Source organism: Cetorhinus maximus, chromosome 26 (genome assembly GCF_964194155.1).
Source record: "Cetorhinus maximus chromosome 26, sCetMax3.hap1.1, whole genome shotgun sequence".
Classification (NCBI taxonomy): Eukaryota; Metazoa; Chordata; class Chondrichthyes; order Lamniformes; family Cetorhinidae; genus Cetorhinus; species Cetorhinus maximus.
The window spans coordinates 20,028,626-20,044,973 of record NC_135904.1 but is presented as its reverse complement, the minus strand read 5'-3'; the positions used below and the strand labels follow the sequence as shown (position 1 = coordinate 20,044,973).

General features: G+C 39.7%; 1 protein-coding gene across 2 annotated transcripts in view; it reads left to right on the top strand.

Moving 5' to 3' along the window:
- The window catches only part of mindy2 (MINDY lysine 48 deubiquitinase 2), a 60,564-nt gene that overhangs the window by 3,062 nt on the left and 41,154 nt on the right, over positions 1–16,348 (top strand). For both annotated transcript variants that reach the window (XM_078530307.1, XM_078530308.1), the window contains exon 3: positions 6,009–6,073. In XM_078530307.1, coding sequence (XP_078386433.1) covers positions 6,009–6,073 — 65 coding nt within the window. The remainder of the gene's footprint in view (positions 1–6,008; positions 6,074–16,348) is intronic.

Sequence of the window (16,348 nt, the reverse complement as noted above, 5' to 3'; positions counted from 1 at the left end):
ACCTTCATTGCATAACCTGTCTGTATTAATGCGAGAAGGCAACCCACCCCACCACTTTCTGAAGTATTACTAGGGCAATAAGTACTGACCTTGGCAGAAAATCCAACATGTCGAAGAATGATTTTTAGAAAAAAACTATTAATTGACATGAAATGCCCATAGTGAAAACTGCAAAAAAAAAGCTTGTGCATAAATTTTGCAAGAGGGTCAGGTTCACCTCCCCAAGTCAATACCCACAGCCTTTATCAAAATTGGAGGTTTGATGAATGTTAAAACTGGCGATAACGAATTGCAATGCAGCAGTTTCTTAGATCCAAATAGCTTGGTATAAATTAATTTTGTTTGGCTGAATCAATATGCTGACCTGAAGTTTCTGCTCAGTTGCATAGGTTTTTCAACAGAAACCAGCACAGAAGTTTGTGGAATTTTAAGCGCACATTGCGTTCAGTGGAGCTTGAGCATACTTGTGCTAAATTTAGGAACATTTGTTCGAAAGCAGGCCCTGCCCACAAAACACCCTGAGGATGAATTAATCGGTGCTGGGAGCTTCTATTAATTCTGGTCGTTTGTGGGTCATTAAGGATGCTTCAAAAATTAAACTCTGTACTTTGGGTGCAAGGACATTAATAGGAATGTGTTGCAAGCCTTTGAATGTAATTTATTTTGAAATTTTCTAAGAAACTGACTCCAGTGGCCCAAGGTAACTGGGAAACAGTTCTATATATTTTTAAAAGCCATTGTCAGTAGTTTGAAATCTGGTTACTCTCGGGTGGTAGATTGACACTGCTAAATCCATTTTATGCTGAATTAATCAAACTGCACTTCGTTACCGCTCGCAAATATATCAAGGATTATTTTGAATGAAAAACGTAAATGTTTTGAAATGCAGCCCAGTTGCCCATTACAGATTTTGTGTGCACTGATATGCAAGTGAATTTGAACGTAGACTTGAAGAAAAAGTCTTATTTTCAAAACGGAATCAATTTGCGCCCGTTTTGTCAATTGCACTCTGAGCAGAAATTTTACCCTGGATGATATGTTTGGAAATAAATAAAACTAACCAAGTGAGAAATGAATGAGAAAAGGCAGTTCAGCTGATCCATCAGACCCAATCCTCCCTGGGCAGCGTAAGTTTTTTATTGAGAGAGCGCAGTGAAGGGCTAAGACTCATTTGCAACAGCATGTGGCCAAAGATGTATAGAGTAAAAGAGAAAGTGGTTGGATGGTTTCAAGCTTGCAGCACGAAAGAATGATTGAAAAGACAACCAGTTGCATCTTTGAGGCCCTGCAAAAGAGTGAGCGTAGAGGTTTGGTTTGAGTTTTGATTTTATTCTAGCAGGAAAGCTAGAAGAGGGCTTAAAACAAAGCCTTTGGAGCTTAAAAATAACAGGAAAGTAAAGTTGAGAGGAAGATTGACAGTATTGATAATTTATTTATATTAATACTGATATTGTATTAATATTGATATTAAATTAATATTAGTAACTTGATTGTGAGAGAGCGATGACTCTTTTTTCCCTTGTATCTTGTCCAGAAGTGTGAGGGGTTGTTGGACCCAATCCTCAGATGTGGAGAAATGTTAAAACCTTGGAGTTTCTTTTTTAAGAGTTCTTGGGGTCAAAACCATTTTGTACAAAAAAGTAGTGATCTATGTGGTGGATTTGGAGTGGTAATTCCACCTACCATCAGCAGAGATTGTAACATAAAAGGTCTGAGCATGGGAGCTGTGACTAGACTTCTAAATGACGTTGAAGGCTGAGGTTTTCCAACTATAACACCAGTTGGAACCTGCCAAAATGAATGGCTTTCCATTAACATTAAGATTAGAAAACTTAAGATGAAGAAAGTGTCTTTCAGGAATTTAGAAACATGATGTTCATTGCCGCATTAAAGTGTAGAGTGGAGATCAAATTGTGATTCTGTTGCTGCCTTGCGAGAAGTGGAGTTTAAGTATTGGATAATGGATCTGAAGGAAGCTGCATAATGTAGAGTAGAATTTTACACAAAATAAAGAGTAGGCTTGGATGATGAGTGGATAAGGTCATTGGTAAGATCGAACAAATGTAGCTTCTGAACTAAGGCCTGATTGTGCTCAACTTTAACAGAGAATGTTTTAATAGGAAACTAGATGGTCAGAAAGTTGGTTTTAGTCGAAAGCCACGTGGTCGTAAATTATTTGGAAGTACAAGGTGCCAGATCCTGTCAGTTGCTTTGGAAATATGCATAGCAGTTACTCGATTTACTGGTGTTGAAGAGCAGAGTTCCAGGAGTGTGTGAGAGAGGCCGCAAGATCGTCCCTGAAATGGACATATAATAAATCCCAAAATTCCTAATTAACCTGACTCCCAACTACACACTCCCTTTAAAGCAACAGTCCAAAATAGACTTTAAATGTAGAGAGGCAATCCAGCAAGGTTACCACAGCACCCACTTGACAGCAGAATTCCAAAGGCTTTTTAACACAACTTTGGCTACTGGAACAGCAGACTTCTGCAGTGTGGCTAGAGGCTGTTTTCCCAAGCCTATTTCACATGGTGTATCTTTTAGATCTTACATAGCATCCACTCACAGCTTTCCATCCTTCTTTAAATATATTTTTCTCTCTTTAATCTGTAAATCCCATTGTTCCCATGTGTCTTTGAAATGTACTTTTCCCATAATATAAAAATCTTTCATGTTGTCAACATAATCTTTTCCTTTTGGGAAAAATAAATGTAATAACCTTGCCCTATTTATCCTGTCAATTGCAAAACTTTATTATGTTTCTTTGAAAACCAAATACCTCTCCACTTATCATAGGATATGAATGAAATTTGCATTTTATCTGCTGCAATTTTTACTTTAGCTCACTCATCAGCATTTTAAGTACCCTTTTTACATCTGACAATTTCAGTCTTGCAATCTATCTGACTCTAATTCAATTAAATCAGCCACACGCACACAAACCTAAGCCTACTTCACCATACCCCACAATAATATTATGAAAAATATGGTAGTTTTGTGGCATCCAATCAAAAAATGATAAATTAGCAAACCCAGTCTTCATTGCTCGTTTTGAGATGACTTGTGTATTCATTTGATGTTGATAAATGTATGCTGCCAAAACAGTAAATAATAGAATATACATTGCTTAAAGGGATATGTGGTGACGTAAATTTGCAAGAAATTGATTAAGATCACGCATCTTATAACATTTCATATCCAAATTAATGAGTCAATCAGCAATTCATATTTTGAATGATGATTTGAAAAATTGATATACAAAAGCTTAGCATTTTAAAGGAAATTAGATTAAATTAAATTTCTGCAATTTTTGTTTTTATTACATGATAGAGGCTTAGTATCACATATAAAAGGTCAAGAGAAGGAATCTAACATTTTAAGTCCATATAGATTGAGCACGGATTTTTCATTGTCCTCAGCACACCATAATTTATGGTGGAGTTAAAAATATTTCCAGTAATGTTCTAATAGTTATCATTAACTATTCATAACTAGATGTCATATTTAGTGAATAGAACTTGAAACAGTCAATATTGGTGAATAGCATTCTGAGTGTTGCGGTGTTAATTGCCTGACAACTACTGTGTGTTCATGATATCAATTAGTGCTGCCATTTATAGGTTCAGAAGCTTTATTGAAGCTATATAATCCATTATGTTGGACGGCTTGTCACCATAGGCGTAGCAGAGGTGGTGCTTTGTAAATAGTAAATTAAATTTTTATTATAATTATGGAAAAGCATGAGCGCTTTTTGATTATTTGCAAACAATTCAATAGCATGCATAGACCAATCTTCATCTCCAGCTTGCAATTCCAGGTTCGGGGTTTTTTTTTAACAAGGTAGAACAAGCAAAAGGTTTTGTATTGAGCTCATGCATGCACAATGGCCTCAATCAGCTGAATAATGAAAGCTGAGAGTGGAGCAGAGGCTGAGGTCCCTCAGAGGGTAGTGAAAGTTGGTGGAAGTATTGGATGGGTAAATTTATCATATTTTGTGGATTTCTTCCTCTACAGCTTTTAATACTTTTGGAGTAGGTGGGGAAACAAACTGCTGCTCAGGGAACTTAGAATGAATGTTTAGGGATTTGATTTCTGTTTTTGCTGGTTAATATTAAATGAATGAAGCAGCCCAAAGAAGACCGTTGCTAAATTTATTAACAGTTTAGGATTTTGTGAAGAGGAGATTTAAGCCAATCACTGTATTGCAACTTAGGGAGTTTTCCAAGAATTTCTGCAGATGCATGACAAATGGCAATTTTTAATTATCAAAAAAATGTTTCCAGAGGTATATGGACAGCATTTAAAACCCTTTTTCTATCAGTCAGATGTTATGTAGCTTTTTATGTTCATTTACGGGACGGTAATGTCGCTGGCTAGGCCAGCATTTATTGCCCATCCCTCGTTGCCTTTGAGAAGGTGGTGGTGAGTTGCCTTCTTGAACCGCTGCAGTCCTTGTGGTGTAGGTACACTCACAGTGGTGTTAGGGAGGGAGTTCTAGGATTATAACCCAGTGACAGTGAAGGAATGGTGATCTATTTCCAAATCAGGATGGTGAGTGACTTGGAGGGCAATTTCCAGGTGGTGGTGTTCTCATGTATCTGCTGCCCTTGTCCTTTTAGATGGTAGAGGTTGGGGGTTTGGAAGCTGCTGCCAGAGGAGCCTTGGTGAGTTTGTGCAGTGCATCTTGTAGATGGTACACACAGCTGCCACTGTTCTTCGGTGGAATGGGGTGCCAATCAAGCGGGCTGCTGTGCCCTGAATGGTGTCAAGCTTCTTGAGTGTTGTTGGAGCTGCACCCATCAAGGCAAGTGGAGAGTATTCCATCACACTCCTGATTTGTGCTTTGTAGATGGTGGACAGGCTTTGGCGATGTCAGGAGGTGAATTACTTGCCGCAGGAATTCTAGCCTCTAACCTGCTTTTGTATCCACAGTATTTATATGGCTAGTCCAGTTCAGTTTCTGGTCAATGGTAACCCCCATGATATTGATAGTGGGAGATTCAGCGATGGTAATGTCATTGATTGTCATGGGGCGATGGTTAGGTTCTCTCTGTTAGAGATGGTCATTGCCTGACACTTGTGTGGCGTGAAGGTTACTTGCCACTTGTCAGCCCAAGCCTGGATATTGTCCAGGTCTTGCTTCATTTGGACATGGACTGCTTCAGTATCTGAGGAGTCATGAATGGTGCTGAACATTGTGCAATCATCAGTGAACATCCACACTTCTGATGGAGGGAAGATCATTGATGAAGCAGCTGAAGATATTGGGTCTAGTTCATAACTCAGCTGTAGCTTTGCACCAAGTTCCTCAAAATAGAGCTTTACATATTTTGGCTTGTTGCTGCAGACTACATGATCCCCAAACAATGTTACATACTGGAAGAGTCTCAGGTATATCATGGAAGATCACAATGTCAAAAGAAAAAGACCAACAAAATTTGCTTTACCTGAGAAAACAGAAAATAACAGTTTAATTAGTTTTATTTGGATCCCCTTCAATTGTCACTCATTGGTTCAGCATTTTAGTCATTTGTGCAGTTCACCATTCTTATAGACAGATTCTTTTTGTCAGCCACCAACTTTTGTAGCGCTGCATCCATAGTAAAGCAACCTTTGTATTTTGCTCTATCAAGTTGAGGTATTAAATGAACTTTCAGAGTGATGCAGCCAATTTACATAATTGTTACTGCTTAAGACTGTGTGATGTATTGAGCTTTGGTTGATGGAGTATTAAACTGAGGTGACATTGCAGGGTGACTTAACGGCTTCTTGTATGTCTTCTACCTTTTTTGATTTTGCAATATCTGGAAATCTATGGCTTATTTGTTATTGATGTTGGATAAAGTTGGCATAAAAAGAGCAGAGGAGAAAGTGATGTTTAATGAAAGTGCTCGCGTGGATGAAAGCTAATTGGCATAATGTATAAAAGTTTTCAGGTATCGAAGTTGATTTTTGAGAAAGCAATATTTTGATGCTGTTTGTAATTTTAATTTCTCTTTTTGCAGGTGACTATATTCTCGATGCAAAGCCAAAAGAAATCACTGATGTTCAGAGATTAAACTATGAGCAGGTACTAATTTTTAAATTTGTCATGTCTGTAATCAATGGGGCCTTCCTAAAAGGAAAGGGACAGTAAGTAATTTACAAAGAACTGATACTGTAAATTTTTGGTGTATGTTACAAACTGTTACTGATGGAGCATAGGGAATCATAGAGCTTGTGCTCCAAGAATTCTTTGACCAAGAGAATCTTAAGATATTACTATTTTGTAGTGAAGCGTTAAAATAGCTTTGATATGAACATTGTGAATTTTAATATATAATATCCATAGGTTCATTGGAACTGCCAGACCTATGAAGGTTATGATGATGTTTTCATGTACTTTACCTCCAGAGCCCATGCCTAAGAACTTGAAGTGCCTCATTTATTTCTGAAATATGCCTTTTCTATTCTACATAGATTGTAGAATTGCCCAATTGACATACCTGTCATGTCACTTTCCTAGGTTTCTTTCGTGCTTGACTCGTCTATTTTCCAGTTACAAATAGGGACGCTAAGATAAATTGCAGTGAAAATAAGATAAGCCTGGAGCTTTCTGCTGGGATGAATACTCCAGAAGATTGTCTTTCAGTTAAATACTTAAAATGTTAACTGTCAGAATAGCTTGTATTGTGCATTTAGTCCGCACACTATATTTATTTTAAAATAATTTTTTGAAGTTAATTGTAAATTGGGAACAAAAAGATTTTTCATGTTCAATTTTTGCCCCACACTGTTCCATTTGTTTCACAACATATTTTTTTAAACTCGATCAGTAAGTTTATGGGCCACTTTTATTACATGAGGCTGCTTCAGCTCTTTGTGGGGGAACCAGAGCATAGACTGGAAAAGCTATGCAACTTTGTGGCTTTTACAAATTAAACTTTGGAGAGATATAAGCATCATCATTTAAGTTGCAAACTTAACTAATCCCACATAAGCAGTGTTGCTGGCAGGATAAAGTGTTCCAGGGCTACAGAGCACAAAACTGGAAAGAGAGCTGACTCTCTTTCAAGATCTAATGACTATTTTTCTGGAAAGTGCATCTGTGTGGATGGGCGAAAACTTGGTTAGGCATTGGCTGTGTTGCTGCCCAGAAAGATCAAGAGTCAAAACTCTTGTTAATTAATATCTTTCCTGGCCCAGGGAATTTATGCTACCACTGCTTGTGCAGTCTTCTTAAAAAAAAATGAAAGCTTTAAGTCAAAAAGTCTGCCCGCAATCTCTGTCCAGTTGTCTGCTAAGGTTATGAAAAAATGCTAGTCAGAACAGCATTGCTGGATTGCTGGCACAGTTGAAGTCGTACTTCAAAATTAGTTGCCTCCTTTGAAAGAAGGTGAGAAAATTTGGAGAAATAAGGTTCTGCTCAAATTGAAACATTGATAACTCCCACTGCGCATGTTTCTGAGATCGAGAGGCTGGTTCTATTAAGTTTAACGGAAATCAAAAGAGTTTCCTCTGCCATTCCAGTCAAGTTCTTCAACTTGGACAGTTCTTCAGCTCAATTCATGAGGCTCACATCCTGCTCTCTTGATTCCCTTTCCACTTGACTGACCACTCAACTACCTATTCTGTGATACATTCTTGCTGATATTGTTAATAGAATCTTCATTTCATACACTATCCCATTCATCTTCAAAACAACATCACCAGCTCTTGAAAAGCCCTTTCTTGACTTGTTTGTCTTCTACTGTTTCCCTGATCTCTAACCACCCTTTCCAAAATATTGACCTCTTGAGAAGATGGTGGGGAACCACCTCAAACGGCTGCTGTCCATGTGGTATGTGTATTCCCACAGTGCCATTAGGGAGCGAGTTCCAAGATTTTGACTCACTGTTTTCATAGGAGCAGTGAAATGTTTCCAAGTCAGGATGGAGTGTGACTTGGAGAGGTGTTGCAGACAGGTGAGATGGGGTTGAATGACTCCCCTCTTTGCCCTCTCCTCATTTGACTGCAGCAGGTTTTCTTTGTTTCCAAAGCACATACTTGCCAATTTAGTGAGTGCTTAACTGTTTATGCACTGAAATCATAAAAAGAGCCAATAGGACAGGTTTTCTTGAGTTTAACAAAGAAAGGGGTTAGCTTTGTTATAGTTGAACTGATGTGAGCAAAACAAAATACACACTAACTTTCACGCGTGGACACACACACACACACACGTACACACACACACACACACACACTTGAAGCTCACACACAAATATAGATTACAGATTGGAGAAAAATAGGTTGGTCAAATTAGAGTTCACAAAAAAAGTAAGAGTATACAGTCTGTAAATTGGTAACTGCTGTTTGTTTGACCCAAAGTTTAGCTTCACACCTGACATCTGATAAATCGTCAAGCCGACTTCTTTCGCCTCTAACATCACCTTGCACCCCTGCCTCACCCCATCACTGCCAAAGGCCTTGCCCATGCCTTTGTCACTTCTAAACTCATGTTGTGAATATGCTCTTTCCTTGCAGCTGTTTTTCACCCTCTAAATCTCAGTCATTCTGTATCATGCCTGCACTAATTTCCTTTCCCCTTTTACTTTCACCCTTGTGAACCCACACTGTTACTTGACAGCACATTGAATATAGAACCCTCATTGTTGGCTTAAAATCTATTCATCCTCACCCGAGCTCTACCTCTGCAACCTCCTCCAGTCTGTGTCACGTTCCACACCCTTCTGTCTTCTGAATCTGAGCTGTTTTGCATCATCTCTTTGTTTTGTTCCTCTGTTGATGATGGAGTCTGCTGCTTTCTGAAACTTGCTCCCTAAATATTCTATTTCTAGATATGCCTCTATCTTTTTCTAAAAGAAACTTTTTAAAAGCCCACTTCTTTGATCAGGATTTGAGGCACTTCTAATTGTCCCACATTAGCTTTGTACCTCATCCTATATTGCTCTTGTTTCCTTTGTTCCATTCCTCACCCCACCTGCAAAAGCACCTTGGAATTCTTTTTATGTTGAAGGTGCTGTATAAATGTAAGTTGTCATTTTGGGGAATGCAAATTTAATGTGGCTATCAACTTTAATGTTTTACTGCCTCTCTTTTTGTTGGTTTCTCTTCTTGTGACCTTGCAAAAAATTATAACATTTGTTCCAATGCAGTGGAATATTAAGGTAATAGTACAATAGAATTTCAAGCTTCTTAAAAACCAGTCCATGAACCAGGTAAATTCCCTGGGCACCAGGACACTATTGATTGACTGGCTACTCCGTACCATGATGAGATTTAGACCCATCAGGTCTTAAATTCTTGAAGCTTAGAAAAGTGGGCTGTGTTCTGATGGGAAGAGATTGTATCCTGCATATCAGGCCCATAGACTATTTTGTGGATTTTTATGCACTGTGGATTTTCTTAGGTTGATTTCATAAGCTACTTAACAAGGTCACTTCCTTGTACTGCATTAATGACAACCAATTTTATTTACCTTCATTAATCAGCTGCTTTTTAAAAAAAATCTTTTCTCTTTTTTCTATACCACATTTTCTTTCACCCCTCTTAAAGTGCTGACTCCTCACTAGGCTACAGTTGACTGACATCAGTCACTCACTCGTGTTTTGCCCATTTTGCACAAGTCATAATTCAGGAATATTTGACTGAGAGGGCACTGTATCATAGCTGAGATGATTCCTATTCTGAACTGCTGTCCATGTGCACACTCCCAGCAGGCGTTAGTGGAAAGTGGCCTACGGCAATTTGTGACACCATGAATGAAATCAGCAAGAGCCCATACATCGACTGGGCATCGACCAGGATTCTCTTTTTTTCTTTGATGCACATAGCTCATTTACTCTAATTTAGTCAGCTGGGCTGTTGGAACTTTTTTAAAAAATTCATTCTAGGAATGTTGGCTTCACAGCCAAAGCCAGTATTTATTGTCTATCACTAATTTCCCATAAGGTGGTGGTGAGCCGCCTTCCCAAACCGCCTCTGTCCTTGTGGTGTACGTGTTCCCAAAGTCATTAGGGAGGGAGTTCCAAGATTTTGACTCACTGTTTTCACAGGAACAGCAAAATATTTCCAAGCCAAGATGGTGTGTGACTTGGAGGGGTGTTTTGACCAGGTGAGGAAATGTCGAATGGCTTTCCTCTTTGCCCTCTCCTCATTTGACCGCAACAGATTTTTTTTGTTTGGAAGGACACACTTGCCAGTTCAGTGAGTGCTTAACGGTTTACACGCTGTGATTATAAAAGAACCAGTAGGGCAGGTTTCCTTGAGTTAAACAAAGAAAAGGGTCACCTTTATCTCTCTCAAACGCGCGCACACACGCTCGCACTCTGTAAAATACAGATTACAGAGTGGGGAAGGATAGTTTGGCCAAATTGGAGTCCATAAAAAAAGTAAGAGTATACAATCTGTAGATTGGTGACTCGGCTGACTTCATGTTGAATTTGATAGTCTCGATGCTTCCGATTTAAAGATGTGGACAGCTGAGTTGGTTGTTCGGTAGGTTGCTGGGTTGGATTCTTTTAAGAAACCTCTGTCTGCAGTGGGGCATCCCTGGATGATCAGAGTAAGCAAACAGGGCTTGAAGTTCACCAAGAAAAAAGGAGGCAAAAGGGACCCCACTTAGGTCTTCTCCCTAAGCTGATTCCTCTCAGTTCTGCTGAGAAAGCATGTGCTTAAAACATACAAATGGTTGACTTGTCATTTGACTTTCCTTCTTCCAACTGCCAGAGGGATTCAAAAAAGGACGTGTATTTCAAAGGTGACTTCACAATCTCATGTCTGGAAGCTAACTTAACCAGGGTCCCATTCTCTAAGCGATTAGTCTTAATGCCCCATCTCTAACAGTTGAATACCTTGGCTGTGTTTGCTGCCACTGCAACTGAAAGAGGCGCATTCACCGGACATGCAGGCACAGTGCCTTTTGCCACCACTGTCAGAGACACCACTGGTAGCTGCCTGCAGCAAAGAATAGGACCATCAGTAACATTGAGCAATGTAAATATATCTTAAGTGCAGCATCAACAAAACATGTTTTTCCACTGTGGTTAAAGGTTGCAGTTTTCTCAATGTTGAACGCCAAAACACCAGTTAAAAATCCTGGGGTTGTTACTGTGATTTGCTCGCTGCTCAGCTCACTGCCTCCTTGGTGGTTCCGCTCCTAATCCTTCATGCTTCCTCACTGTCTACAGGCAGCGAGTGAAGCAGCCAAGTGTTCGGAGCGGGGAGGCAAGCGAAGTGCCGAGGGGTGAGATGAGCTAGGCAATGAGCGAAGTAGCAGACAAGGCTGTGAGTGGGGCGGTGAGCAGGTTGAGTAATTGGATGGTGAGCATTCAATGGGCACATAATGATATCCGCAGCACTGCACATGTGCCAACACGTCGATTGTGTGCAAACATCCTGTTCCAGGCACACGTGAATGACGTCCTGTTGTAGTGTGGTGGCAGGAGATATAGTAGAATGCCTCAGGTGATTGCCATAGATGCCTTGCTAATGAGACAGGAGATGTCTAGAACCAGGGCACACAATTTCAAAATGAGGGAGAAGCCGCTTAGAACCAAGACGAGGAGAAATTTCTTTACTCAGAGGGTTGTGAATTTTTGGAATTCTCTATCCCAGAGGGCTGTGGAAGCTCAGTCTTTGAGTATGTTTAAGGTAGAGATTGACAGGTTTCTGATTAACAATAACATAAAGGGTTATGGAGATAGTGTGGGTAAAAGGCATTGAAATGTTCGATCAGCCGTAGTCATGTTGAATGGTGGAGCAGGTTCGATGGGCTGAATGGCCTTCTCCTGTTCCTAAGTGAGTGCTTCACACTCCCTGAAGTCATTGTCTTTGGATTTTGCGGACTTAATGACTCCACTCTAATGAATTGGAATGTGGAAAGTATAGTAATGCAAATTGGGGAGTTTAAATCACTTTAGTCTGTGTTTTTAAAAATTCAAATCAGAATTCCAGCTGGTGGATTAAAAATCATTATTTAGCTTAAAGCACATGACAGAGAACCTTGCAGGTGGGGATGTTCGCATGCACTTTTATTCGTTCACGGGATGTGGGCATCGCTGGCTAGGCCAGTATTTATTGCCCTTAAGAAGGTGGCGGTGAGCTGCTGCCTTGAACTGCTGACGTCTGTAGTGTAGGTACACTCATGGTGCTATTAGGGAGAGAGTTCCAGGATTTTGACCCAGCAACATTGAAGGAATGTCGATATATTTCCAAGCCAGGATGGTGAGTGGGTTGGAGGATAACTTCCAGGTGGCGGTGTTGCTATGTATCTGCTGCCCTCCTTCCTTCTAGATGGTAGCAGTTGTGGGTTTGGAAGGTGCTGTCTAAGGAACCTTGGTGAGTTCCTGCAGTGCGCCTTGTAGATAGTACACACTGGTGCCACTAGTGGTGGAGGGAGTGAATGTTTGTGGATGGGGTGCCAATCAAATGGGCTGCTTTGTCCTGGATGGTGCAGAATTCCTTGAGTGTTTTTACAGTTGCATTCATCCAGATATATCAGAAGTATTCTGTGACTTCTGCCTTTTAGATGAAGGAAAGGGTTTGGGGAGTCAGAAACCAAGTTACTCGTCACAGAATACCCAGCCTCCAACTTGCTCTTGTAGGCACTATATTTGTGTGACTGCTCTGGTTAAGTTTATGCTCAATGTTAATGGTGGAGGATTCAGCGATGGTAATGCCATTGAATGTCGTTGGAAAGTGGTAAAATTCTGTCTTGTTGGAGATAGTCAAGTCATTGCTTGGCACTGTGTAACGCAATGTTTCTGGATCATTAGTCGAGATCTCTGGATTACTGGTCCCTTAACATAACCGCTGTGCTACACTATGAAGGGAAGGTCGTTGATAAAGTAGTGAAAGAGTTGGGCCTCGGACATGGCCCTGAGGATCCACAACAGTATTGTCCCATGGCTAGATCATTGGCCTCAAACAACCACAATCCTTTGTGTGGTGTGACTCGAGCAAATGAAGAGGTTTTCTCCTCGATTCTCATTGACTTAATTTTATTTGGGCCACTTGATGCTAATGCTGCCTTGATGTGCTCTTCACCTCACTTCTGGAATTCAGCTTTTTTCTCCATCTTTGAATCAGGCTTGAAATCAGTCTGAAGACACTTAGTTCTGGCAGACTGCAAAGTGAGCATTGATGAGCAGGTTATTAATGAGTAGGTCCCTTTTCATAGCACTGTAAATGATTCTCCTATCACTTGGCTGATGATTAGTGGACTGATTGGACAGTGTTTGACTCAATTGGATTTTCCCTACTTTGTGTTTACAGGACATCTGATTTTAGTGTTTCATTTCCAACTATACTTTTATTGGTAAAATGTAGTTGAATTTTCTTAGGGTTTTACTGAAGTTCAGAAGAACTTATAATCTTTAAACAAACTTGTTGAGGCACTGTAGAAACTCTTTTAAAAATTCACTCCTTTTCCTTTGTGTAATTTCTTTTCTCCCTGATTGACTAGCTGTACCCAGAGACTGAAATGAGGAAAATAAATAAACGCTTTCTAATTTCATGAAGTATGTTGAGCTATCATTTGTAAATCGATCATTTGAGACAAAACATCGTTTTGAATGACTGGAATGAAGTATCAAAACGTAATTAAATCTCTGTACCTGGAGGAGTTGCTGTTCAAGCACAAAGAAGTGATGGAACAGTAAATGGATGAGTTATGATGTAAAGTTGAATCACTTTGTCCTGAAATGAATTTATGGTGCAGTAAGAGGTGCCAGTGAAGGAGCCTAAAAGCTGTGAATTGTACTTTCCTCCGGAGACTCATTTTACTTGTAAATTTAGTTTGCAGTTGTCTTCTCTTCGCTTTGTAAGGTGCAGACACTAAAGAGGGAAATTCTTTTCAGAAATATCAAGTAAGCATTGCTGTCATGCCCGTGACCCACACCTGATGTGGCCCTGCATAATGTTCTACCTTTTTATTCATTTCTACATTACTCAGTCGGATGAATAAATCTGTTGGTGTTTCACATTAATGCAAAGAAGTTTAATTTATTTTGTATGAATCTTCATAAATATTGGATGAAAGAAATCATGAGACAGATTTTCACATCAGTTATAACTGGTTATTTGTTGCATCACTGGGGGAAATACTTTTTTGCTTTTGATTAGTTGAAGGGAAGCAGAAAGTAAGTTTGCTTCTTAAAAAAAAATTGTATTCTGTTTTCACATGGGTATTTCACATTTTGATACATCCGTACTGAAAAGAAAGGTTCCCCTTTTATAGCTGGTAATCATGTGAGCCCTCTGTCCTGGAAAACTTCCTGTGCTTAAATTATTGATGAAAATATTCATTATTTCTGGAACTGTGCTATGTATGAATAGTACGATGTATATCAGTATATGCATAAAAACTTGCTGAATTACACTGGGACAAAGGATGGAACTTTAACATTAATTATATACTTAACACGGGTCTATCGGTGTGTGATGTCGCACGTTTAGCATTAAGGAAGGCTAAGAAAATATATAACTAGAATCTTTTTTTCATATCTGCGATCAAAATTATCACTAGAATTTTCAAAAGGGAAAACCTTTAGAACTGTATAGCTTTTGTTCATGTTTTATTTCCTTTTTCTGATGAATAAGATTATATTTTCTTTATTTTCTTTCTTGTACCTAGGAATTGGTTAACTTGGAAAACATTTGTAAACAAAAATCCAAAGTCTTGCTAGTGTTGTATGTTGCAATACTGCATTTTGAAACTCTGAAATTAAGGCCATTTAAAACCGGAATAAAGAAGCCCGGAAGCCATTTAACTCGGTGAATTGCAGAAGTTGGCAGGAACAAATAATGAAGTGTTGTTGAACCATTTTTTAATCATATTAGGTAACAAGTCATTGTAGCTTATTATGCGGTAGTTCAGTATATTTGGGGAGAAAACGGAGAACCACACATTTGTGGGTGGTGCAGTTCATTTGTGCCAGGTGATAATCAGATTTGCCCCATTAATTCTGCACAGTTTTCAATCCTTGTTTCTTGTTGCAAGATGCTACTCCACTGAAGATGGGAACCTCGATTTTTGAGTTTGATTCAAATGGCCAGCGATGGGTTTTGGATTGACACAAGCAAAACTGTGCTATTTTTCTCCATTTGTTTGAGGTCGACTTATTGTAGATGCACAAAATGTGCAAATTTGGATTTGTGAAGGGACCACGTTGGCAGAAGGAAACTGCGTCAGTGAAATTTGAAGTTCATTTTCTTTTATGGGACGTGGGCATCGCTGGCTAAGCCAGCAATTATTTCCCATCCCTAATTACCATTGAGAGGGTGGGTGGTGAGCTGCCTTGAATCGCTGCAGTCCATGTGGCGCAAGTACACCCACACTGCTATTAGGGAGGGAGTTCCAGGATTTTGATGCTACTGTTCATTGGTGGTGGAGCAAGTGAATGTTTGTGGATGTGGTGCCAATCAAGCAGGCTGCTTTGTCCTGGACGGTGTCAAGCTCCTTGAGTAGTGTTGGAGTTGCACTCATCCAGGCAAGTGGAGAGTATTCCATCACACTCCTGACTTGTGCTTTGCAGATGGTGGACAGGCTTTGGGGGGCCAGCAGGTGAGTTACTCGTCATAGGATTCTTAGCCTCTAACCTGGTCTTGTAGCCACAGTATTTATATGGCTAATCCAGTTCAGTTTCTAGTCAGAGGAGACCTTTATCATACTGATAGTGGGGTTTCAGCATTGGTAATGCCATTAAATTTCAAGGAGTGACAGTTAGATTCTCTCTTGTTGGAGATCGTCTTGCCTGGCACTTATGTGGCACGAATGTTACTTGCCACTTGTCCGCCCAAACCTGGGTATTGTCCACGTCTTGCTGCATTTGGACATGGACTGCTTCAGTATCTGAGGAGTCACGAATGGTGCTGAACATTGAGCAATCATCAACGAACATCCCTACTTTCTGACCTTATGATGGAAGGAAGGTCATTGATGAAGCAGCTGAAGATGGCTGGGCCTAGGACAACAACGCAGAGCTGTAAAGGATATCCACCCCATCAGCAGTATTGCTGAAGTGCAAGGGGATTGCATAGTGACAGATGGAAATGAAGAGCAAGCAATGGTGCAACCATATATTTAAGTCTTGTGTCGAAGTTACTTTGGATTTATTTTGTTCCTCCTAGTTAATATCTTTATGCAAAACTTGAGCCTTAAACTGTGGACTTTGGGTTAGTGTAGGATCAGACTTGATTGTAATACCTCAAACAATTGAACATCCTAATGACATTGTCAAAGACCATATGTGAAGAACAGCCAATTGGGCAATGTACCAATTGGCAAATCACTGTGTTGAAGAAAATTTCAAGTGTTTTGCGTTTGGCCCTTTTTCACCTCTTTTTAAAATGTATCTAAATCTTG